At 46.2% G+C, this 25857-nt stretch overlaps 2 protein-coding genes across 2 annotated transcripts in view; both read left to right on the forward strand.

Moving 5' to 3' along the window:
- Positions 1-25857, forward strand: part of LOC6592597 (neurogenic protein mastermind) — a 45242-nt gene that overhangs the window by 16288 nt on the left and 3097 nt on the right. Inside the window, exon 2 of the mRNA XM_026985176.1 lies at positions 10409-12547. Within this exon, the coding sequence (XP_026840977.1) occupies positions 10409-12547 (2139 nt within the window). The remainder of the gene's footprint in view (positions 1-10408; positions 12548-25857) is intronic.
- LOC6592599 (acylphosphatase-2) lies at positions 3-888 on the forward strand. Its single transcript, XM_002018478.2, has one exon. The coding sequence runs from the start codon at positions 441-443 to the stop codon at positions 771-773; it is 333 nt and encodes a 110-aa protein (XP_002018514.1). The 5' UTR covers positions 3-440; the 3' UTR covers positions 774-888.

The following is a 25857-nucleotide window of genomic DNA, read 5'->3' on the forward strand; positions in this document are numbered from 1 at the left end:
TTTTGTGGCATTGCCAGTTGATTGGATTGCCATGAGATGAACTGTGCAGAGTGTGTGTGTGTGCGTGTGTGTGGCATGTGATTTATGGGTCCCCCGTGTTGATACGGGATATGCGATAGATACGAGTATACAATAGATACAATGTCATTAGCGAGACTCCTCCACCGCCATTTCAGCAGAGGGTATGCCAAGACAGGACTGCCTTCACTCGGCAATGGTGTTTACGGATAGTCCAAGAAAAGTATCGATTTAAATGGATTAATTTCGATTAATAGTTAACCTTTTCAAAAAACTGTTCAAAAAATAATCCATTCTGTACAGGGTGCCTCGCTCCAGTACTCATCGTCCCCGACAAACTCCAAAACTAATCGAAAATTGTTCAGTTCAAACAACAACAAAACTACGAGTACTCCCAAAATCCTTTATTGTTATTTTCGATAATGCTGAGATCATCGGACCAGATCTTCGCCTGCGGCTTTGAGATCTTCGGCAAAGTGCAGGGCGTCCGCTTGCGCAAACAAACGCGCGATCTGGCCACAATGAACCATGTGCGCGGCTGGGTGATGAACACCGACGAGGGCACGGTCAAGGGCCAGCTGGAGGGCACCCTGCCCAAGGTCAACGAGCTTAAGTTCTGGCTCCTCAACTTTGGCAGTCCGCGGTCCATCATCGAGCGGGCCGAGTTTACGCCCACCAAGGAGATACCGGCCCACACTTTTAACGGCTTTACCATACGCTACCACCCCAATCAGATCGGGCAGCTTGATCTGTAGAAAAGGATGAAAGGAAACGGGACCAACTATCTCATATATACATATTGTTCGTGTTTTTTGTGTCTTTTGGGCTTTGTGTGGTGGTGTGGAAAATACATGTACTTTGTTAGCTATAGTTCTGTAGGCTTCTGCCCCGCCGAACGTCATTTTGTAAACCTCAAAAGTGGAAAACAGGCTGCCAGCTGCTAATTAAGCATCACAAAGAAATGCTCAACGCAATTACATACGGGTATACATCTCATGTACACTCATGTACATACCTATACATAGGCTACAAGCGTATGTATATACTAGATGATGACTAGTAGACTTGGTTAGAGACAGACACCTGCAGCAGCCGCTGGCTCTCCGGGCCCGGCCACATTTCCAGTTGAGCGACGCCCCAAACTGGCAATGAGTTTTTACGACACGGCCAAACAGCGTCGAAGCAACAGCAGAACAACGGCAACAAATATATATAGAGGATACACTAACCCGTACAAAGATTACGGCTAAAGTCTTCCAAAGAGATCGATTATACGATCGAATTTGTTTGTAATTGAATCCATAGCAAATAAAAAGGCATCTAAGACCTGTTTATAGGCAACATTTGAGAGGCCTTAAGTACGAAAGATTACAATTTGTTGTAAAAGTTAACCAATTCCGAGGACTGTTGGAAAATGAATCGTAGGTTCTTCGTTATAAGTTATAAGATATGAAAATGAGGAACCCCTTCCTTTACAATCTCCGAGAATCACATTCCACATGCACATTCCTATCAAGTGTATCAGAACTTCGGATTTGCTATTCGGGGGCCCTGCTCTGCCGGTGCCGTTGCCGTTGCGAGTGCCGAATGCCCTCCATGGGTCGCTGATTACGCTGACGCTGGCGTTGGCGCTGGCTTTGGCGTCGCCATCGCGCATAATCACAACAAAATCAAACAAATGTACGATGTACGCCACTGACAGAGACGATAGCGCAGCAGCAGCAGCAGCAACAGCAATGGCAACAGCAACAGCTTCGCTTCGTAACAGAACCACTCTAACAGTGTGTGTGTGTGCGTGTTGCTTGCGTGTGCATGTGTGTTGGGAACTTCTTTGCGTGTGTAACAGGAGCCCAGACTTTGCAAAAGAGAAAAGAGAGAAAGAGCGACGTGAGCAAAGCAGGCATACTATTCTCATCCGAAGTGTTGTTCCTATTTGTTGCTTTTGCTGCTGTTGCTGTTGTTGTTGTTGCGGAATTTTTATAGGTTAAGCTGCAAAGTGTGTGGCAGGATGGGAGGAGGGCAGAGCCGAGCCGAGCATAGATGTGGCCAGAATTGAGGGTTGTTGGCGGTGGGCTCTAACTAGTTTCAGCCGGCCGGTGTCGTTGCCTTTGTAACCGAGTGAGAGCCAGGCCAGCGCAACACAAAGAGAACGATGCCAGAGAGGAAGGATGGACGGATGGATGGATGGTGCTACTCGCTCTCTCTTTCTCTTCCTCTTGTTCGACTCAATTTTGAGTGATATTCCTTGCCCGTGGGCTGCTGCTGTTAACGCCTTCTCCTTCAAACAACTTTATCCTGTTCTGCAAGCCCAAAGCTTCTCGCTCGTGCTGCCGCCGCCGTCGCCTTCTTCTCCTTTCCTCGCATTCCGTTGCGCATTCCGCCACGCGTCGCTGCCGACGCTGACGTTGCTGCCTGTTTCCGGTGTCACTTCCTTATTTAGTTGTTATACCTGGTACTCTCGTATTACACAAAGGGTATTTTCAGTTCGTGCTGAGTATAAACGCGAGCTAGATTCAGTTGTAAATACGTTCATAATCCAAAAGGATTCGAGCTGTTATTGATTGATTTTCTCACTGATTTCTAGTGGGATAGGGCCTAGGATATAGTGTAGGGTATCTTGTAGTCGGCTGTTTTCTACTTAATTATTTATTTTGTTGTTTGTGCTTGTTGAGGAGCTGGATGGAAGGAGTCCAATTTTGGTAAGGGTTTGCGATTTTTTTATTGAGCATGGAGAGAGTAAAGTGTCCTTGTTGGCTCAACCTAATTCAACAGCCCTCCAAATCGAAGGCAATTCAATTTGCCTGAAAGGCCGCCACATCCACATCCACATACAAAAGCAGAGAACAACAACTAGCGCTCTTCAGTCGTATTATGATCATTAGTATTACTATTTGGATTATTATTAGTCTATTAGTGGCAATCAAATTGATGGCTCGAGTTTTTTCTGTTTTTGTGGCGGTGGGGGTAAACTTTCATGACGCCGCCAAGAAAATGGAAATTGAAAATGCCGCCAAGGAGCCGGGAATGGCGTAGGGGCCGGGGCTGCCGTACAGGTTGGCATCCATCGCTTGGGTCGTGGCATACATAAATGCAAACACTTTGTACAAATATTTGTGTCATTAAACAAATGACAAACGAATTGGTTTTAACATGAAAGCCGAAACGAGCGAGCAAGCGAGCGAGAGCACCGAGAGAGGCGGCTGACATGCAACATGGTTACAGCACAGCAGCAGCAGCAGCAGAATCGCAGGCTTATCAACAGTCCGCTGTTAAAGCTAACATACACATGCCTGACAGCCACCCCCACACACGCACACGCACACGCACACATATACAGACAGAGACACAGGCAGGGCGTCCGTCAGCGTCGCTGCAACAATGCAAAAAGCAAACTTTCTCGCTGCTGGCGTCGCCGTCGCTGTCGCTGTCGACGGTGCCGTCGCTCGTTGGGGTCGTACGAGCCGTTTGGGGCTTCGCTGACAGTGGCTCGTGCCAGTACTCAACCGACTGCCAAACGGCGCACGACACCCAAGCAGCCCCAAGCAGCAGCAGCACTAGCACTAGCACTAGCAGCAGCACCAGTGGCAAGTGGCAGTTGAAGCAGTAATAGCCCCAGTAGCAGCACCACCAGCAAAAGCAAAAGCAAAAGAAAAGCTGTGTGGGTTTTTTGTTGTGCGCGTGTAGTTTTCATTGCGGTTCGTTTCCTCAGCGATAAAAAGCAGCAGCAACAATAGCAGCAGCCCCAACAGCAACATCAGCAGCAGCAGCAACATAAAGTGGCATTTGGCGCAGGGAAAATCCTAAAAAGTGTTAACAAAAAAAAACAATTAAAACAACAACAACACTAAAGAATATTAAAATTAAATATAAACAAGGTTTCGTTTTTAATTAAAACAAATTAATAAAAATAAAAAAAAATTACACCGAGAATAAAAACAAACAAAATAAACTCAAACATTTTCAAAACTAGTCTTATTATGTTATCAAAATGTTTATTTATCAAAAAAACAAAGTGAAAACAAAACAAAATTAAAAAAATTAATACCATACCATACCATTAAATACATTCAAAAATCGTTGAATAAATATAAAACCAAGAAAAAACATAAAATATAAAACATTATCGAGGAGAAATGATCACTTTCATGGTAAAGCAATGACGTGAAATTACCGATAATAATTATTGATTAAATTATTCCACTGAAAGTCTACAAACGATTTGCCACTGTAGTCTATTGTATTCGGGTGAAGTAATTAATGCATTATATTCCATATAAAATTTTGTGAGATAAGCTTAATATTTCTTGGAAATTCATCTTCTTCGGGGCACAGATCTATTCTGCGGCTGTTTCTCTACGAATACATCAATTTATTCAGAATTCCTTCTTTTTGGATTATTTCTGTGACATTTCTTTCTTCATTATTCTGCTGGCTCGTGTGCTTGGCAAATGCAAATTTATTAGGTGCAGACTGTATAAGATTCAACCAAACGACGTAAAAAGACCAGAATTAAGATACATAAATCAAATTTTCTAAATAAATCAACAGGAAAATTGACCAAAAAGTGACTGCAGTCTCTCTGTAGTGGTCGCTTTATTAAAATCATTAATTACATTAAAGTAAAACAACTCGGGGGAATGCATACATATGTATCTATGAGTATTCGGTTTTGCTGCCGAATTTCGTTTTCCATAAAATTGTGAATAAATTAAAATGTATATATTCAGTGGCCTGCCTGCCTGCCTGCTAGAATATCAAAGCAAAACAGTTTTTGTTTAATCCGAAAGTGTGCAGAGAAAATCATTTAAATTTCTGTTTGATTTCCCTGCGAGTGTGTGAGTAAGTGTACTACATATTAGTGTGTGAGTGTGTGTGTGTGTGTGTGTGTGTGATTGGTGACTGCTTTTGGGGCTGGCCAAGAAGTGAGCAGGAGGCCACAGATCCGAGCGAGAAATTGGTCGTTTGCTATGCCCTCACCAAATGTGGGGCATGCTCACAGTGCCATGAAGTAGAGCGCACAGTTTTGCAATTATCCATACATATATCCATAATTTATACACCTACTACTCGTTTATTCATTAATTCTTGTGCGTTTGTGGGGAACAATTGGACTGACTACGGGCTGATCTTTTCTTAAAGAATAACTCTTTCGAGGTGAACATTTTCAGATGGATATCCCTGATCTTTGCATAAAGCTATCTTCTTTCTACTCGGTTTTTCCTATAGAGCATTCGAGTGTGTTCCATCTTTCGACTCTGTTGCAAGGTTGGCAAGGGACAACGACAACAGTAGGTATAGGAAATTCCCAGGCCCAAGAGCGACAATAACAATAAACATTAACAATTGGCTAGAACCGAGCAACAAGCCGCAGAGAGAAACTCAATTGGAAACTCAAATCTGGCTTATACCAACAGAGTAGCGGGACTCTCTCTCGGACTGCCTTACCGCCTATTTAATATACCCTGCGGTAAGCCTTTTGGCAATGCTGAAATTGTTGCTGCCCGCCTGATACTCTGCCACTCTCCACCGCTGCTGCTTTGGTTTTGGTTTACATTAATCTTACTTTTATTGCCATTTCTGCTGGAACTGGGGTGGGGGCGGGGGCTGTTGCTACTGTTGCTATTAATTAATTTTCGGCCAACATAATTTGCCATTAAATGAGTTGAATACTGATTTATAATTTTCTTTCATATTTCTCCCCCCGCTCTTTTTAATAATGTGCAAAAAATTAATAGTATGGAAAATGTAATGCGAGCTAACGATGTGGGGCGGCATAGGGAGGGGCCGGACCGAACAGAATGCTACGAGTAATAGCCAAGGAGTGTTTGAGGGGTGCACGCAGCGAGTAGAGCGCTAAACAAGGCCAAAAACATTACGCATACGCCATGTGTGTGCCCCAATAGGTAGAGTGGGTCCAGGGGAACGGGTTAGGAAATGGCCAGGAATTAATTGATGGCAGGGGAACTGAAACAGGAGCAGGATTTGGATGGAGTGGAGGTGGGTCTGTGTGTTATGGCTGACACTCGAGCGCTCGTTCAAATTTGTATTCTTCATTAATTATCGCGAGTAAATGACAAGGTAATGGCGCGAGGAGCAGCACGAAAAGATAGAGAGAGATATAGAGTTGAGAGTTTTTCATGGAAATATAATACTGTTATCGATTTGTGCAGTCGTCGAAGCGATCTGTATCTGTATCCAAACAGATTCTCTTTGTTTCTCAATATGCAGATCTTCAATGATATTTATTCACGGCTTACGCAGTTCCTGACCGCCAGCAGCACTCCACCCCGCCTCCATAGTAGTCAACAAGCCATCATCACGAACCCGATTCGAAGGCTTTCCACGAATCGCTTGCTGTTTTTCTTTCGTTGTTGCTGCTGCTGCTGCTGGGGAGACGGAACGGAACGGAACGAGACGATTTCCGTTTTGGGTGGTGTTCTTTTTTGTTCTGGCGAGTGTTCGTCCGTCGGTGGAGTGTTCGAGAGACTGTTGAGTGTTGCGACTCTCGCTTTGGCCACTAATTCGCATTAATCATACGACGCGTTGGACGCTCGCTTTTGTTTGTGCATTGGAATCATGAAAAAAACACACACAAAAAACCCAAAAAAAAAAAAAAAACAGAAACTGAACGGAGCGGCGTCGTCAACGTGGAAAGAAGCTTTTCCACATTTTATTTTTACACGCAAACAAATGTACTGACTGTCTGAGGGAAACAGAGATAGAAAGAGAGAGAGAGAGAGAGGGAGGGAGGGAGAGAGAGGGATGGGTGATGGTTTAGGGGAGCAGAGGAAGCAGCAGCGACGTCTTCTTGCTTACGCGCTTTGCCTTTTGTTGTTGCTTTATTTTTAATGTGTCAAGGTTCGCGGCATAATTTCTGTTGCTTTATTTCATTTGCGCTTAAAGCAAACAGAATATATGTACACAAATACATATATATTAAAGAAAGAGGCAGAAAGAGAGACAGAGAGAGATACAATGACAACAACTGAAAGATAGAGAAACGAGTCATAAGCTGTGAAATATTTGACTTTCTTTTTGACTAAACGAACAAAATAGAACATGAATTTATCTGGGAAGAATAAGAAGATGATCTAAAAGCAACTGATTGATCGATATATGCAATCGATGGATGTAATGTATCGAAAACAATCGATCAGCGTAGATGCACATCTCCCCAAACCGAATGATTGCCACAGAAACTCCTACTCCTACTCCGCCCCCCATCGTTGCCCGCTCGTTTTCGGTTAGACATACCCTAGACATGAGACGAGACCCCCGAACAAAGTCATCAGACCTGCCCCCTAGCCCCATCGGAAGGCACTGAAAAAGAAGAGCTCGACGAAGGAGTCGGGGACATCGATAAATGTAAATGTGCAGTGTGAATGGAGAGGGGGGAGTGAGGGGTGGCGGTGTGTGGGGTAAAGGGTACAGCTATGTTATAGTTATAGGTGAAAGAGATGGCAATAGATTGGGTAGGTGGAGGGAGGAGCAGGGCAGGGGGGGGGCAAAGCATTTTTATTACCGCAGTGGAGTCGTAAAAAACTAAATTACTTTTAAGTTTGTAAATTGTGCGAGCACTGCTTGAGCGAACATTCTCTCGGAGATGTTGCGTCTCTCTCTCTCTATCTTTTACTGTATCTATCTCTTTCATAGTTTGCCACTAGCTTACTCCCCCACCCAGTGCCACCCTCCCCCTTAAGCGCTTTGGTCAACTCAGGTTTGCATTCTTTGTGTCACGTTTCCATCGCTAGATGGCAGAACAGAGAGCAGCAAAAAAGACAACAAGAAAGAGATGGTGAGCGTATGAGAGAGAGAGAGAGAAAGAGAGCGCAAGATAGATTGTCGGCGGAGAAGATGCAGAGGCGGAGGCAGGGCAGAGAAACAAATTTATGAAACGTCATTTATTCATAATGAGCTTTGGCGAATGGGAAAAACTGTTGGCTCGTGTATCGAAGGAAAGGGTATACGAGAGTCTGATGGACGATGGGAGAGAGCGAATGTGTGTGTGCGTGTGCATTGCATTTCGAGTGTTGTAAAGCGTCATAAACTTATCACAGCCGAATGCGGCGGCGGTGAGTGTGTTCCTGCATGTGAATGCATAATGAGTGGCATTTTCGCTTTTGTTATTCATATGGCAGAGATCCCCTTCAATTGCTGCTGTTCGATTATATGTATTTCTGGGATATTCATTTCACACGGGGTTTGTTTTGTTTATATATTTATTTAAATCTGTGAGTGCAATCCTGAGCTCCTGAGTTCTTTCCACTCTACGGTAGTCCACGGCTTCTGTGGCAGGCATAACATTCCCCCCAGAGAGGACGTGTGAATGATTTTATTATTCAATGCATTTCGAAACTTTCCTTGCACTTACATCAGAGTAGTTCTCCTCAGCTTTGGCTCTTTCTGGTGCTTCTTTTTTGTTGAGGATTCTCCTCCTCACTCTCACGCACACCTTGCGACCTCACTCACATGTTGATGTTGATGTTTGCTGTTGCTGTTGCTGTTGCTGTGGCAGGGCGCAGCGCCTATTCGCGGCTATTTTGTATACATTTTGCATTAATTAAAAGCAGAATAAACAGCAAAAGCGGCGCGCGCGCGCTCTCTGTCGTGGAAAAGAAAATAAAACTGAAAAGAAAACACATTCTGATTTAAATGTGATTGTTTTTTGGTGTTGCTTTTCATCGCCTCCTTCTGCTGCCTCCGCCACTTATCTCGTTCCGCTCGGGGCTTATGACATGGAAGGGTAAGGCTTTGTGTTCTCCATTGTCACGCTTTAGTCATAGGCATTAAGTGCGATGTACTCCGGCTTACCTTATGTTCAATATACTCTGGATATATCTGAAGGCAGCAGCAGGCAACAAGCGAACGGCGCACAAGTAAAATAAAAACAAAAACACAACAGAACAGAACGCAACAACGAATGTGGCGACGTTGGCGTCGTCGTCGTCGTCGTCGTCGGCGTCGGCGCCTGCTTCGGCGGCAAGACACAGCTGCACACGTATACACATGCAAACGTATGCCTGTGCGTGCTCTTGTTCTCTTTTGCTCGCTGAGAGCTTTGCAGTCGACGCCAGAGCTCTGCTGCGCTGCGCTGCGCTGGCCCCCCTCTGCCACGCCACTGATTAGAAGTGTCTTTGGCTTTTATGTTATTGCCGCCTGCCCGCCCTGCCTCTCGCCTCCCGCGCTCGTCCACTCTGTTATGCTTATACCCTGTACTTGTGGGGGGAAAAGGGAGATGCTCTCATTGCAAGATTGTTTCAGGAGCAGTTTGATACACAGCCAGTATTGCGGAACAGTGGGTACCTCTTAGTCGGAATGGTGGACTTACGTCGATCTACAGCGTAGCTTTCGGCGCGGGCTCGCTCTGCACTTGCGATTTTCAACGAAATGTCGCTGTTGCTGTCGCTGTCGCCTTTGTTGTAGACTTTCAATAATTTGTGCACGTCTCTGGAAGTGAATTTCTTTTGATTACTTTTGCCAAGTCAGCGAAGAGCCGCACTGCTGCTGCTGCGGCGCGGTGCTGTTGTTTTTGTTGTCGAGCTTTTGTCCAGAGTGTTAATCGAATTGTGGCTCTCAAAGATACACACATACATACATGCCTATGAACGTATGTATGTATGTATGTATATGCAAACGAGCGAATCTGAATATTTTCTTTATTGTGTGTGTGTGCTGCAGCTAAGAAAATCAAATTGCAATCAAAAGAACAAAGAACTTGCAGCAAACGGTATCTGTTAACAGTAAAACAGTAAAAACAAAAATTAAAAACCAAAAAGAAACATAATAAAAGGAAACAAACAAATCAAAAGCCAAATGCGCCCACGAAGCAAACGCAACAAAATGCAAAACAGTCGACATTGCTATCCAACACTGTCGACGCCCTTGCCCAACACCAGCGCTGTACGACATTGCACTCCCTGTCGTCAGGCTGTGGCCTAAAATCTCTCCACGAACCGATCGGATTGAATCTTTAATTTAAACGCGTCTCCAAACTCGAACTCCAATCTTGTCTGCTATATGTACATATATCGCGTATACGTACTGACTGTGAATGTCTAAATTATTCAATACTTAACTGAACTTTGCCCAAATCCAACAAGAAAATCTATAAACAAACTATCTATGAATATTTGGGTAAGAATTGTGCTACTAAAAGGATATCATTTTTATAAGTAATTAGATTTATTTTTAATTAAACCTTTCTGCTAAAAAGGAAGATCCCAAGACACCCTTTCATATCGTTCCAGTCTTCAAAAATATTCCGAAATTCTTAAAGCCTTTTTAATTATCATTAAATTGTAAATGATTACATTTTTAATTTATGTATTTATTATATATTTTTTGGACCGTTACTCATGCATTTTTTGTGCCTCTTTCGATCCGTTTTTAGCAACAAAAATTCCTTAAACGACCAGCGGAGGATGTTGACAATGGCGCCGAGAACTTTGAGCCGCCGCATAAGTTGCCCAACAACAACAACAACAATAGCAACAGCAACAACAACAACGGCTCGAATGCCAACAACAATGGGAACAACAACGGCAACAGCGGCAGCAACAACTCCGGCAACAGCGGCAACAGCAACAACAACGGCTCTGAGAATCTAACCAAATTCTCGGTGGAAATCGTCCAGCAGCTGGAGTTCACGACCTCTGCGGCCAATTCACAGCCGCAGCAGATCAGCACGAATGTCACAGTGAAGGCCCTGACCAACACCTCGGTGAAGAGCGAACCAGGAGTGGGCGTCGGCGGCGGTGGTGGTGGTGGAAACGGAGGAGGTGGAAACAGCGGCGGTGGTGGCAACAGCGGAGGCGATCAGCAGCAGCAGCAGCAGCACCAACAACAGCAACATCATCCACAGCAGCATCAGCACCAGCAACAGCAGCACCAGCACCAGAACCAGAACCAGAACCAGCACCAACAAGGCGGCGGACTGGGTGGCCTCGGCAATAATGGGCGTGGCGGGGGTCCTGGCGGAATGGCCCAGGGACCCGGCGGTGGCGGACTCGGTGGCCTCGGAGTCGGCGTCGGAATGGGCATGGGACCCAACATGATGTCCGCCCAACAGAAGTCGGCCCTCGGCAATATGGCCAATTTGGTCGAGTGCAAACGGGAGCCCGACCACGACTTTCCCGATCTGGGCTCGTTGGACAAGGACGGGGGCAACGGGCAGTTTCCCGGGTTTCCCGATCTACTGGGCGATGACAACTCGGAGAACAACGACACCTTCAAGGATCTCATCAACAATTTGCAGGACTTCAATCCCAGCTTCCTCGACGGCTTCGATGAGAAGCCGCTGCTGGACATCAAGACGGAGGACGGCATCAAGGTGGAGCCCCCGAATGCCCAGGACCTCATCAACAGCCTGAATGTAAAGTCGGAGGGCGGTCTGGGACATGGCTTTGGGGGCTTTGGCGTCGGAATGGGCATGGATAATCAGGCCATGAAGATGCGTGGCGCCGGCGGTGGTGGTGGCTTCCCCAACGGCCCCAACGGTGGCGGGGTTGGTGCCGGTGGCGTGGGAGGAGGAGGAGGCGGAGGACAAGCCTCCGGTGGCGGGAATCTCATGTCGGAGCATCCGCTGGCCGCCCAGACCCTCAAGCAGATGGCCGAGCAGCACCAGCACAAGAGTGCGATGGGCGGCATGGGTGGCTTCCCCCGCCCCCCGCATGGCATGCAACCGCAGCAACAGCAGCAGCAGCAGCAACAACAGCAGCAGCAGCAGGCCCAGCAGCAGCAACATGGCCAGATGATGGGTGGCCCTGGTCAGGGCCAGCCCGGACGCTACAACGACTATGGGGGCGGCTTTCCGAACGACTTTGGCCTGGGTCCCAATGGCCCGCAGCAGCAACAGCAGCCCCAGCAGCAGCATCTGCCGCCGCAGTTCCACCAGAAGGGTCCTGGCCCAGGTGCCGGTCCCGGGCCTGGCATGAATGTCCAGCAGAATTTCCTGGACATCAAGCAGGAGCTCTTCTATTCCTCTCAAAACGATTTCGATCTCAAGCGCCTGCAGCAGCAGCAGGCCATGCAGCAGCAACAGCAGCAGCAGCAGCAACAACAACAGCAACATCACCAGCAGCAGCATCCGAACCCGAATGGTCCCAAAATGGGTGGCGTGCCCAGCTTCAACAAGCAGCAGCAGCAGCAACAGGTGCCCCAGCAGCAGCAGCAGCAATTGCAACAGCAACAGCAGTACTCGCCCTTCAGCAACCAAAACGCAAATGCGGCAGCCGCCGCTGCCAACTTCCTCAACTGTCCGCCCCGTGGCGGTCCCAACGGCAGCCAGCAGCAGCAGCAGCAGCCCGGTAATCTGCCCCAGCAGCAACAGCAGCAGCAGCCGGGCGGCGGGCCACAGGGTGGTCCCCAGCAGCAGCAGCGTGGAGGCAATGGGCAGCAGAACAATCCAAATGCCGGGCCCGGTGGCAATGCGGCGCAGCAGCAGCAGCAAGCGACTACAACAACGCTGCAGATGAAGCAGACGCAACAGCTGCACATCAGCCAGCAGGGGGGAGGCGCGCACGGCATTCAGGTGAGTCAAGATGCCCGACATCCGGTGTTCCCAGTACTACTCGTTGGCTAAGGGGTATCCCAGGGTATCTTCAGGCCCTGCCACAGGGCCCAGAACTAGCCCGTGCCATACCATGCCATCCCATACCGTAATATAACGCCACTTAATACCATTGACACGTATGTAAATTTCCATGAATATTTGAATTATCAGCGTAACGAAGTCAACGGCTTTTCCGCAAAGTCCCGAAGCGAAGCACCGAAACACACACACACCACAGACACCGCACACAGGGAGAGAGAGAGAAAGAGAGAATTGCTTGTCCGGGGGGTTGGTGGCTCTCCGAGCTTTGAGTGAACAGTGAATAACACTCACTCAACTCACCCTCCCCTCTCTTTGTGGGGAGTTTTCCACTCAGTTGTCACTGTGGCTGGATCATAAATCATGTTGGGCAAACAAGCCTCGCAAACGAACCTTTGACTTTCTCCCTCCCTTCCACTCACTCGCTCACTCGTTCTCTTTTGCGCTCTCTTTTGGCCGTGCTCTCACGCTGCCATTGGACATTTAACCCTCCTTAGCCCCTTGCTCCAAGCACAACTTTATCTCTGTCCATTAATTTTACCACACATCTGTTCAGAAAATTGCCCGGCATTGCTCGGCGTTCGGCTTCAGTTCGTCCTCGGCAACGAGTGGCGTGTGGTGTCGGCGTTCTCGTCATTGTCAACGCTCTCTCGCTCGTTCCCCCCTCAGTGTCCCGTTATGTGCACCATTTTCATTACGTGAGCCACGAGCAGAGCCGTAAAAGATGAAGCGAGAAAGAACGAAAATTGGGAAGAATGAAAATGAATCGCTGGTTGTGTGGCTGTGGCTGCTTTTTCCGTACGGCAGAAAGAATGGATAGCAGCTGCAAGTCCTGTCTAGTACTCTCGCATTCTCTGCTTGTGCAAAGATCCTCTTTTTGGAAAACTGCATGGGAAAGAAGGAGTCAGGACTTTGGAGGGAAGTAGTCAAAAGATATATTGCTATAAGAATCCTACTTTTTAAGGGATTTCAATACTTCAAATGACTCTTGGAAGAGCTACAAATATTGCAAATTTCTAACAGAACTATTGCGTTTCAATTCAACGATCGATAATAAAAGAATTATCAATATTATAAATTACAAATCAAACTAAATTGCCACCCAAAGAAGCAACAAAAAAACCAAATAAAAATGCCAAATTTTTTGGGACTTTTGTGAAATTTACGATTTTTGAACCCATTATTGCATTTACGCTCGTTTGGCTGTGTTGCCAAGTACTTTCATGTGTATATTCGGACTTTTATAATTGTTCATTCATTCATTCACTCATTCAGTGTCTCTCCTCCGGGGGCTGGCATCGCTGTCATGTCGAGGAGTCGCAGCCTAAGGGAGTGCTCTCACAAAAGCAATACTCCCTAGCCACATGAGCTCACACACACACACACACACACACACAGCACACTGAGTCAGGCACAACCTAACCCATATTCATTATCCGCTTCAAATTGTTTTCCTGCTATTTCAACAGCAACAACAACTACATTTCATTTACAAAATGAAAGTGCAAAACTTTTTAAGTTAAGTTCCATGTCGCTGAGTAGTTTTCATCAGAGAAACCAGCCAAAAAGTACGAAAATAGAGAAGAAGGGAGAGAGACAGAGAGAGAGAGAGAGAGACCGTTGCTTGGCTTTGGCGAAAACGGACACGGCTCTGGAAACAGGGTTCGGTTTTTCGGTTTTTTTCGGCCACGGCAACGGTCCAAGCCAAGCCCATTCCGAGCACAATTCAGCTCAAGTTTTGCCATGAATTTCGTTCATGCATTAACCCTCAGCAGTGCCACCCCCGCCGCCTCTCCCCCTCCCACCTCTGTGCATATAAAACTAGTTGAAGCAAGTTGAGAGTGGCCAAAAGAAGAGGCACTAGATGGTGGGAGGAAGAGAGGTACAGACAGGAGAAACTTGTTGACGATTGAGATTGAAATTCTCTCGGAGGTGGGTGGGTTTATTATAATTTTTTTTCTGTTTTACTGTTACTGCCCATCGGATATGGCTTGGGGGAGCCCGAGGACATTTGCATCTAGTTTCAGTTGAACCTTTCAGGAGTTGGCTGCCATAATCAAAGAGAATTGAATCCTTAGCCACATCTTTAGCTGCTTATCAGGTCCCAGACACAACGCAACACAACGCAACACAACACGTATACACACTCAGGTCTAACGATATATTTGCATAGGACTCATTAAAAATGCCCCCAAAAGTGGCGTAGCGAAAGGGGTTGCAAAAAGCCAAAAACATCATCGGATTCAACGAGTTTCTCCCATCGCCCAAAATAATAATACAAATAATAAAGGAGGAGGAGCAGGCAACGTGTAAAATGTACCCTAAAATATGGCAAGAATAAGGGGAAGCGAAGGAAGAAAAGGATTTTCAAGAAAAGCGGAGCACAGCTCAGAGATATTAAAAATGGTAAAGGAATTTCGACCAGAAAGGGGGAGAATGCTCTCCGAGAATGCCTTGTTCTGGCAGCAGTTGCATAATGAAACGCAGTCGAAGCGAACCCCGAACAGAACAGAGCGAAAGTTCAATGAATTCAAAAATGTTGGCCATTCTGCATGTCCTGCATTAACTCGTTAAAATGCCACCAGCAACAAACTGCAATCGACAACAGCAACAACAGCGAGAACTGTAGTTCTAGCAACCAACAACAAATTTGTTTAAAATATTGTGCTATAAAAATGGGTAGAGGAGGGTAGTGGATGAGGGATGTGGGATGAGGGAGAAGATCCCCGGCCAAAAGCGTCATCAAAATGCCAGGGCGCACAAAAGTATGCAACGGAAATGTGCAAAACGTGAAAATGTGCGGAAATTATACTTGCCAGGATGGTTTTCTGGGTGGCAGGGTATCAGCAGAGTGGGGGGGATAGCAGAGAGCGAGAGCGAGAGAGGCAGTGAAAGAGATAGGGTCATAGTCATATCAGATTTTATGACCTGGCCTGGCCTGGCCTGGGCGACTTAATGAAGTAGCACGAAAGCGAGTAACACATGCGACCCCACAGGCATCTCCAGGCCCCAGTCGCAGGGCCAACTCCATGCCCAATTCGAAATCATGTTGTATCCAAACAAAAAAAAAAAAAACAATAAATAATTTATAACCTCCAAAACGCAAACAAAGAGAAAGCCAGAGGAGAGAGTGGGGGAGTGGGGGAGATCTAGGCGTAACAGGACAATGCGCAGGCGTCAAGGCAATAAAAGCAAATCCTGGAAAGTCACTTTTGGTGAGGGGGGGATAGAGGGGCGCCAGCAAAGATGCTCGCGAACTCTTCGCATAACTCGCTTCTCCTCGTTGATTATTGCTTGCCCCGATGCGAGGGATTAACCTCTATAAATTTTGCCCCCCCCCTGCAGCCCAAAGAAGAGAGTGAGGGAGAGAGGGAACCTATTTACGAGCCTCAACTTTTATGGCCAACTAATAGTAGAATGAACACTGAGAGAAAAGGTACCCATCAAATGGTGCAATGCTCATGCATGGAGTTGTAATTGCCCAGTACTTTCCCCCTTATATCCCCTTCATGCATTCATAATTCAACGAAATTGTTGCTGTTGTAGCCATGTATCCCCCCTCTTTGGATACACACAGCCCCATCAAACGCTTGCCGCTCTCTGCCTCTCTGCCTCTCTTCGTTTCTGATTCAGTTTCTGGTTTCGTTTTACGTTTTAGGCCCTGCCATTACCTAACGCATTTGATGCTCTCAAAGGTCACATTATTTACCTTTTATATTCCCATTCGTGTCAGTTACCAGCGGGGAGGGGAGGCGGAGAGGCAGGGCGGCAGGGAGGGGAGATATGTTAAAGCCGCTGATGCTTTTTGGCGCATCGAAATGTTTCCCTCTCTTTCTTCTCTCTGGCTCTCTCGCCTGCTCGCTAGCTCGTTGCTTTTTTTGGCCTCTGGTGGTGAAGGATATTTCGTAATATTTTCCCTTTTAGATTCTTTCGTTGTTTTTTCGACATTTTCAGGTGTTTTGGAAAATGGGAAATGCAAAAGGCGAGGATTGGGCTGAAGTATGGACCAAAGTTGATGAACTTTGACCGCTTTTTTGGGGTTACGTCTTTCTCTTTCTCTATCAAGTTTTTCCTTTCTTGTTGGTTTTTCGCTGTCCAATAAAGAAAACTTTTGATCGTTCATTCCTTTACTCTCCGGCAACGATCCTCGCTCTTTCTCTCGCGTAAAGCTTTTCACACGAGCTTTCCATGTACGTATGTACACACATACGGGTGTGTGTGTGTGTTTTTGGGGATTATCTGGCAGCTTATGGCAGCAATGTCCTTCAGTTTATTCACACTTTGCCAGCATTTAACTCTTGTATTTCTGTTTCCTGAGCTTTTCTCACTCCTTTCCTGTTTCCTGTTTCCATGTCCATTTCCATTTCCACTCCCTTTGCCTCCTGGCTCCACTTTTCCGTAGTGATTGCTGCTCGCTTTTTGTGTCCATTCACCATTTTCCCAGAACTGCTTCGTTCATTTTCTGTATTTTCTGCAAAACATTTAATATTTGCGCGTGTTCTTGCCCCACCCTCCCCACTATCCACTACCCCATCTACAGATGTGTGCGTGTGTGTGAGTTTCCCCATCTTCAAGCTGATTATTATGCCGGTGTAATCTGCTACATATAACACGAGGAGGAGTCGCGGCAGGACTGCGTGAGCGTGGGCATGGGCATGGGCGTGTGGCAAGTACTTTTAATACTTTCACCTTCTCGGAGGCAACGCCTGGGGGTATCACAGGAAGAAGGGTGCGTATTTTGTGGGGTAGACACACACACACACAGATAGACATTTAAATATTTCAGCTTTTAATCTATTTTAATGGAAATTATTCGCGAACAACTAAGTTTAGCTTCTCCTTTTGCTGTTTGTACTATGTACTATGTTTTTTGCATTTTATCTTCTATAATTTGCTCTCTCTCCCTCTCTTTTAGTTTAATTTTTCTAATCTCGACTTGGCCAAAGAGCGAAAAGAAAGAAAACAAATCCTTGCGGACGCGAAAAAGTATGCTACACTTTTCGTAGCACTCTTTTGCTTCTGCTCTATCTCCATGAGACGGTGGAGGGTAAGAGGGGTGTGTGTGCTCTGTAAACATCTCACGTCCCATATTTATAGGCTGCCATGGCATAAAAAGCGATTCCAACCAGGAGGCTCAGGGCTTGCCAAAAAGATTTACAAAATGTTTTACCACGAGCCTCCAGTAAACATTCCTCTCCTCCTTTTGGAGTATCTGGAGATAGTCTGGACCTGCCCCGTTTTTAGGGGCGGTTGAGGATTAGCCAATTCCCTTTGCATTTGCTTAGGAGAAAAGCTCGAAGTTTTTTGGTATCACCGACTGCAGTCCGACAGAGACTCGTATCACAAGCGAGTAAAAACCCAAGTACTATTTGCACAATTTGTTGAAATTTCATGCCCCTCCCACTCGCCCATGTATAAGTCTCCAACTGAAAAATCTCCCCGTCAGAGTCCTGGCCGGCATCGGTCAAGTGTAAATTGTTGCCAACGAGGAAGGAAGGGCCTGCGATGGAGATGGGCTAACGGCACTAACAGCATTTCAAATTCCATTAAATTGTGTTGCTCTGGTCACACACAAAATAATTTCAAGTGGCATTTTCCTGGGTTTCCCTCGTTCCGCGTTGACAACAAAACTCATTTCATTAACTGCCCCCAAACAGGACGCACAATCTGTTGCCCCTATACGCACGCACACACACACACATTCACAGAGTGACACTTATGTACATACACATGTACGCGAGTGTGTGTAGTCATAAATATGTCTGCTATTCCAAACAAGTCCCTCACTCTCGCTCCCTCATAACGACACCTTGGGCATCCCCATCCTCGTGCCCCGTGCCACAAACGTTTTGCCCGGCCACTTTATCAAATTAATTACTTTTCCAGCAGCAGCAGCAGTAGGAATGAATCGAGTGGGAGGGGGGGGGGGGGCCAGTTGCAGGGCGAGAGGTCAACAGCACAACAACAGCCAAGTGGTCGGAAAAGTTGTTGTACATTTGCCACATTTTTATGGCCCCAAACACGAAATCAGACTGCGGAAAATGCTGAAGGGATTAGCCAGGGTGCGGGAATTGTTGGGCTGGGAAATCTCCGATTTTTATGGCTTCAAGCGGTTTTCAGATATGATTGTGGCGATCTTTGATCGTCCTGATACTATTTTAGGCATACATATGTATGTATCCCGGCATTAGATTTCATGACGCTTTTCCACCTTGGAAAAGCTGTTGACGTCAACGAATAAATTCTTTGGAATACTGCTTAAAAATAGAACATGCAGAAAAAGTTGGCTCCCAAGAAAAATCAATAAAATCGAGACGAGAATTCAGTAACTCTATGCCCCATGCCCCATGCCCCATGCCCCACGCTCTAGGAGCACCCACTGTCACGCTAAATAATTAAGTCATTTTTGTGCCTATTTGTTGTGCCCTTTTTGGAATACGAGTACACGTACATATGACAACAGTTTTGGTTGTCATTGAACAGAAATGTGAAGCTCCTCCTCCTTGCGAATTTTCATTTCCATTTTTACAAGAGTGAACCAAAGCCGGTGTTTAGAAATGAATTGAAAGTGATGATAGTGGCATTTATCGATACAGCATGATCGCTTACGCAGCGTTTGTGATTTTTTAGTTCATTTTATAAAACGCACTAAAAAATCACAGAAACAGGCACAACCGATAACACTTGACGATTAGTTTTTTCGTCGTTCGTCGTGTTTTTTCGTGCCGATTATTTACTTAACGAACACTTCATCGGCAAACAGCTGTCCCTTAACATATGCCAGCAATAAGTGCGAGTGAAAGGCACATAGTATGAATGAATGAAAGTGTGAATGAAACGACTTAGAGTAACAGGTCCGTGGGGCTTAAGATGTCCTGTTATAATGCGAAAAGGCGAAGAAAGTGACTTATTTCATCATGGTTTAGCCCTACAGATGATGCAGACCATTCCATTGGAAGTTAGTTATTTTATTAATTATCGTCTAATGCCCTCACTTTTCTATCGTTCTTCCAAGTCTTGAAAGAGCCTCAACCCAACTCCTGACGAACTTAAAAGCACCTGGCGGATGCGTTCATCTGATCTTTGCTGTGGCGGCCCCATAGAATGGGCGGAAGGGTCGTGGGGGCGTGGTTGCGGTGCGTGTCTAATGCCAGTCACTTGAAAGCTCGTCGAGCCAAAGTAATTGGAAATGTAAATGGTTGAGGTTAGTGTGTGGGCGGATGAGGAATGAAGGGATGATGTTGGCAGTGAAAAAAAAAGTATAGTTTTCGGAAGCACAGAAGAGTGGCAGATGAAGGGATGAGATACTCATACAGCGGAGATGAGGAGGGTGGCCTGCCCTGGATAAGTTAATTCCCTTTCAGTGGTTGAGGCCCTATCTTGTGGCTGCGGCTGCTTTTATTATTAATAATTGTTGATTATTCTAATGGAAGTTTATTGCGGCTTTACTTCCATGATTCACAAATTTAACTTGAACGATTTCCCCTGCTTTTTTACTCAGTTCAAAACTGGTTCTTTCTGCTCTAAACAGTCCGTTTCTGGCTTGGAACAAAATGAATGCGAAAATTTTCAAAAGGAAGTTGAATTTTCATGCAGGTGATTTTCTGATCCTGTGGGAGGGGGAGACGGCGGCACACCTCGATAATTTTGCCAAATTTGCAGCTTTGCTCTGCCAGTCGGTTCTTTCGACCAAATTTTTGTTTGTTTGCATTCTGTTTTGTCGTCTGTTTGCCAAAATGTCTGTGTGTGCATGTCGATGGGTGTGTGAGTGTGTGTGTGTGTGTGATGAGTAAATAAAATTAACGAATGTTGATCCTTGTGCCGACAAAAGTTTGGGCAAAATCCAGTAGCAAAATTTCAAAGAGGAAAACTGATTTTCCCATTTTCCGAAATTTACACGAATCCGAAAAATGTTTCACAAAGGTATTCCTGTGGCGTCTACTGAAGTCTCAAAGCAAGCATAGGTCTAGCTTTGGCATTTTCGATAAGGCTTCTGTTGAATATTTCGCTTAATTACTGGTGGGTGGACGGACGCCCATGCTTCCCACATGTCCCATTGCTCAGAGGTTTTTTCTTTTGCAATCGGTCTTTCCATCCGAAATGCAAAACGCCATAAAAATATACAGCGTGCGGGGATGCAGTTGTGTAATTGCTACTCGGTGCCGAGTATGCAAAAACAAAATACGCGCAATATTGTAGTTCCCCCCCCAAAAAATCTGATAAAATTAGAAAAGGTTTTATATCTCATTTGGAATACTGTGGATCGAATGCTACCAAGTTACCCCTTGATAAAACTATCATTAATCGAATTTCGGCATTTTAATGGGCCTTTCTTGGTGCTTTTTGTGTAGCATTCATTCACTGATTTCTTTTGTTTCCAACCCCCCCATACCTTTCTCGATCATCTCTCTGTCGTCACGTTCCGCTTTGTCGTCAAGTCGCGCGCTGAGTCAATGGCGCGAGTCGCGCGCGTTTCTGTGGCGTTTTTATCTGCTTAGCGCAGCATAGATGCACTCAGAGAAGAGCCAGCGACAGAGAGAGACAGAGAGAGAAAGGGAAAGGGAGATGGAAGAATTCTTCTCATTGCTATTTCGATGTAGCATCCGACATTGTCATCGCTCTTTTGTTTGTTGTAGTTGCCATGCAGCTGTTTTATCTATCAGATGCCAGCCCTGTGACTCATTCGACGACTCTGCTGCTTTCCGCCTTCTTATCGGCCAGCAATAATGGTGTGACGATAAGCATCCCATCAGCACTCTGCTCTGATCTCATCTGATCCGATCTGATGGATTATTTCTCCAGTTGCTCGTTAGTGGATAAAAGTATGATCATCCAATTATGATTGGGATTGGATCAGATCGCTTAATGATGCCAATTAGCTGCCGCTGCCGCTGCCGCTGCCGCTGACGGTGCCGGTGCACCGGCAATTGCTGAAGCATTATCCACGGCAATTACCGTGCAAATCAAATATTGAACCGGGCACGCCACGCAAAATATTTCTACTAAATCGATGCCGTTTTCTCCACTCTCCAAATGACTTGCGAATGAGTTTCTTGTTTCGAGGCTTTGAGGCGCTTGCGGGCCATTAAAGCAAACCACATCTACAACTGCCACTGCCACTGCCACTACCACTGCAACAGATGAAAAATGCAATTGCAAATTAAATTTAATTTAAAAATCCATCAAGACAAATAAGCAAACGAATGCGAATGTGAATGGAATGGGAATAACGAACTGCGAAATGCCTTTTTATATTAATTTTTATTTTTATGCTCTCCCTTCTTCCGCCTTCGCCTCCTCCTCCACCTTGTATTCGTAATTGATGCCAAGACATGAATCTAAGTAATAAAATCACTGTTCAGATTTCCAGAGCAGCGTTCTATATCTGTCGATTGGTGGGCATTCCTGGGCTCTGACTCAGGGGGAACTATTTGGGAACTGTATATATAATCTGTATATAAGCAAATTACAAGTGATTCCCTTTCGATATATATTCCTTATTGTATTTGATGTTTAATTTAGTTTACGAGTAAATTTAATTGCTTCTCTGATGGCCATAGAATTTGTGTAATGCCCAAGCGAATAGTAGGGTAGTCCGATGCTCCGGCTCTGGCAGAGAGGAAAAGTAGAGGGGGAGGAATGAAGAGAGGCTGGCCAGGTTTACTTTCCGACAGGCGATCAATTAAAACGTTTTCATAAATTTCACACAGGTGTGTCTGAGTTGCAACTGCCGTCACAGGCTGTGTATCTGTATCTGTATCTGACTCTGACTCTGTCTCTGTATGGAGACCCCGAACGAACAAACAAACCGAATCGAGTCGAATCGAGTCGAATCGAATCGATCCATCGCCGCCCAAACCCCAGTAATTTAAGCGAGCTCCTCTGCGGGAGGACCCTTCCGCAGACCGAATGACATATGCATATAGTGCAGTTCATTTTGGCCAACAAATGCAACACCCACCCAGGCAGGGGCTGGTTCGTCCTTCTACCCTGGTGTATGTGTATTCAAAGTGGGGTCAGGGGGGAGGGTAGGGATGGGTATGGTGAGCGGCTCTCAGGGCCATTTATGCCAAAATTTAATTTATAATTATAGCAAGTTTAATTTATGATCATTGACATGCTGCAGCAGACCAAACACACACACACACACACACACAGAGAATTGGACACGGACACCGATGTTGCAGCAACCGCATTCAAACAGGGGAGGGGGGCGAAGTGGAATGAGGAGGATTCAGCTATTGTGTCCATCCATCCTTTTTCCCTCCCCGTCTCTCTGTGTTCCCTCGATAGTTGGGGGTTCGCTGGTTGCAGATTGTCTGGCATTGTGTGCAAACTGCAACTGTTTCAAAAGTTCCCACACACCCATCCACATGCGGACGGACTCTTTGCCTCACTCTCCACCTTTCTCCATTTCCCTCTGGGGTCCCCATGTCCTTGGGGAGGAGAGGTAGAGTAGAGCCCACCGCTTGCCGCGCTGAAAGTTAGCTGATATGCCAGCATCAACAACAAGGACGATGATGATGATGGTTCTGTGGATGAGAATGGAAATGGATATATGGCCTCTCTTGTTGTTGTCGAATGTCTGTGAAAGTTATAGCCACTCCGCTGGCATCCTGGCATCCTGTCGACGATTGCAGATTGCACTTTCAGGCCAGCCAGGAATGCGTTTGGATTGAGTGTGCTAAGGAGCAATCGTTCAGTCAGTCAGTGCAGGGAATTCGACACCCAATTGGATCATAATTAAAGGAATGCCAACAACGATGGATTCCTGAGATCAACCTTGGAAGTCCTTTCAGGCTTCCTCCATGCTCTCTAGTTTAGGTTTGCCCGTTCGATGCTCGCTAATGAATGGATCACTCCCGATAGTACTCTAATGCATTTCCGTACGATTTTCACTTGTTTTCCGTTCATTACTTTGCCTTTTAGTCCAGCTTCAGGCTCTGTCTTTGGCAATTAAAAAACGAATTCGCTCCGCTTTAACGCTTTGCCAAATTAGGTTTTCTTCAGCTCCATTTCCCTCTCTCTCCTTGTCATAATTTTGTTACGGAACACAGAGAGTGCAGGGCAGGGCAGAGGCAGAGGCAGCAGCTAGTTTCTGTCGCACAAATATCAAATGACAGCACACCCAACAGGGTGCCCACCGCCCACCCTGTACGCCTGCCGTACATTCTCTTGGCTTCATTTTGGACTTTCTGGCTTCAGTTGCCAAAAAAAAAAAAGAATAGTAGGGGAGAAATATGGAAAATGGGAGCGAAGAGCGAAAGCAAAGCGCAGACTAAATCATGTTTTGGGTAGTTGTTAGTGGGCGTCAGTAGGCGTGGCCCTCTTTGCTAATTTCATTGACTCTTCAATTTTTGGACCGCTGCCAGACACGGCACAAAGTGTGGATTATGTATTGGTTGTTGGATGTTTAAGTAACTTCAATTAAGCTAGTAGTTTAGCATAGAAAAGAGGCTCCTTCTGCCTCCTCTAGTGGGCTGTGGGTGTGGTCTAGAGTCTAGACTGCAGGAGGATGGTTTTTGTCTGTAAAATAATTAATCAAAAGTGTACCTTTTTGTTGGGGATTTTTCGCACCTGCTTTCGGAATGGAGACTGGGGGATTTTCGATTATCCTAAGTGCAAGTGTACCCGGGCTGTAGTACAGTTGTGCCTGGTCATCCTTAGCCTGATGCCTAAAGCCTGAAGCCTGAAGTACCACATACAGTGTTACCAGCTTTGTCGCTCTGTTGCTCCTCGAACCCTTAAAAGGGGACCGAACTTCTTTTGGAGTTTTATTTCATTCGGTTTGTTCCGTTTTCTTTTTTTTTCTTTGCGCTCTCAGGCTTACATATGTCACACACACACACACACACACACGTACAGGATAGTCACATATATCATTGTCAAGTCTATATGCAAGGCATACCCAAACCAACCAAATACCCACCCACCCCCAGAGGCAGCCGCCCCCTGACTTCCCTCGAAGCACCCAGTAGGATATCATTCCCTTGACGGCGCGTGGGGCGTGCGGCAATCTTTTTGGCTTGTCAAATGCGCATTTCCTGCTTAGAAGAAGAGTCCTTGCTGCCGCTCTTTCACTCTCTTGTGTGTGTTTCAGTGTGTGTGTGTGTGTGTGTGTGTGACTGTGCGGCTGTCTCCAGCGCAATCAATATGGCGGCGCTGGGGTAATAGCTGCAGGATTTACGCGCTCGTGCGGCGTCTCCGGCTTGCCCCAGAAGCCTCAACACCCCTCTAAAGCTGTACAGTCCCTGCTTCTGCCCCTGCTTCAGCTCCTGCTCCTGGTGTGGTTACATGGCCGCCAAGCCGTCGTCCTCGTCCTCGCCCGTTACCTTTAAACTTTTTTTTTATTGATATTTTATGTATTAGTGGGTGTTGGGTGGCGGGTGTTGGGTGGTGGGTGGTGTGTGGGCGTATGTCTGTTTGCTCTTTTATGAAAGCTGCAGTAATGATTTGTTTTATGAACTTGTTTCCTTCGGTACCGTTCTGTACATCGATCTTTCCTGCCTCCCCCATCGAGCCAATCGAAACCCATCGACTCCACTTGATGGGGGGAATTTGTGTGGCAACACTGATCCCAAAATGTATGCTACGGCAGTGACAGCACACACTCGCAGGGTACAACATGTACCAAACCAAGCGATTGTTGCCCTCTGTGGCTCTCTGTTTCGCACACGAAGAGGAGGGCGACTCGGTTCTTTCACACCTCAGGCCTCGAAGGCGAAATGATTTATGGGAAGCAGTCGAAAACGGCCAGGGCAGGAGCAGGAGCAGGAGCAACAAGAGCAGTCCAATGCCAAAGCCAAGGCACTAAACTTCAATTAGGCCCCCGACGAGAGTCCATGACTTTTAATCAGTGTACTTTGCGCCAGTGTTCGCCGGGCCACTCACTCTCTACCGCTTACACGCGAGCGTGGATGAAATGAAAATGCGTGCAGCTGCAGAAAACACACACACACACACACACACATGCAGACCAATAGCGGCAGCAAAAGAAACATGCATCAACAAAAAAAAGTACGCTTTGGTAGGGCCGAAGCTCTTGATACCCTCGAACGGCCAAGTAGTGCCAGGCAAAGGGCTAATGCAGCCTTTGCAGCCTTGAAAGCTGGTGTTGTCTCTCTGCCTCTCTGGTGGGTCACGGCATGACATGGCCACAAAGAGGGAGCAATGGAAACGCACAGTGGATTACTTCAAATCCAGGGTGTTCGGTGCTTCCATAGTGGTCCTTGCCCAAGCGACGCTGCGGC

The sequence above is a fragment of the Drosophila persimilis genome, unplaced genomic scaffold, assembly GCF_003286085.1.
Source record: "Drosophila persimilis strain 14011-0111.01,24,50 unplaced genomic scaffold, DperRS2 tig00000002-arrow-pilon, whole genome shotgun sequence".
Classification (NCBI taxonomy): domain Eukaryota; kingdom Metazoa; phylum Arthropoda; class Insecta; order Diptera; family Drosophilidae; genus Drosophila; species Drosophila persimilis.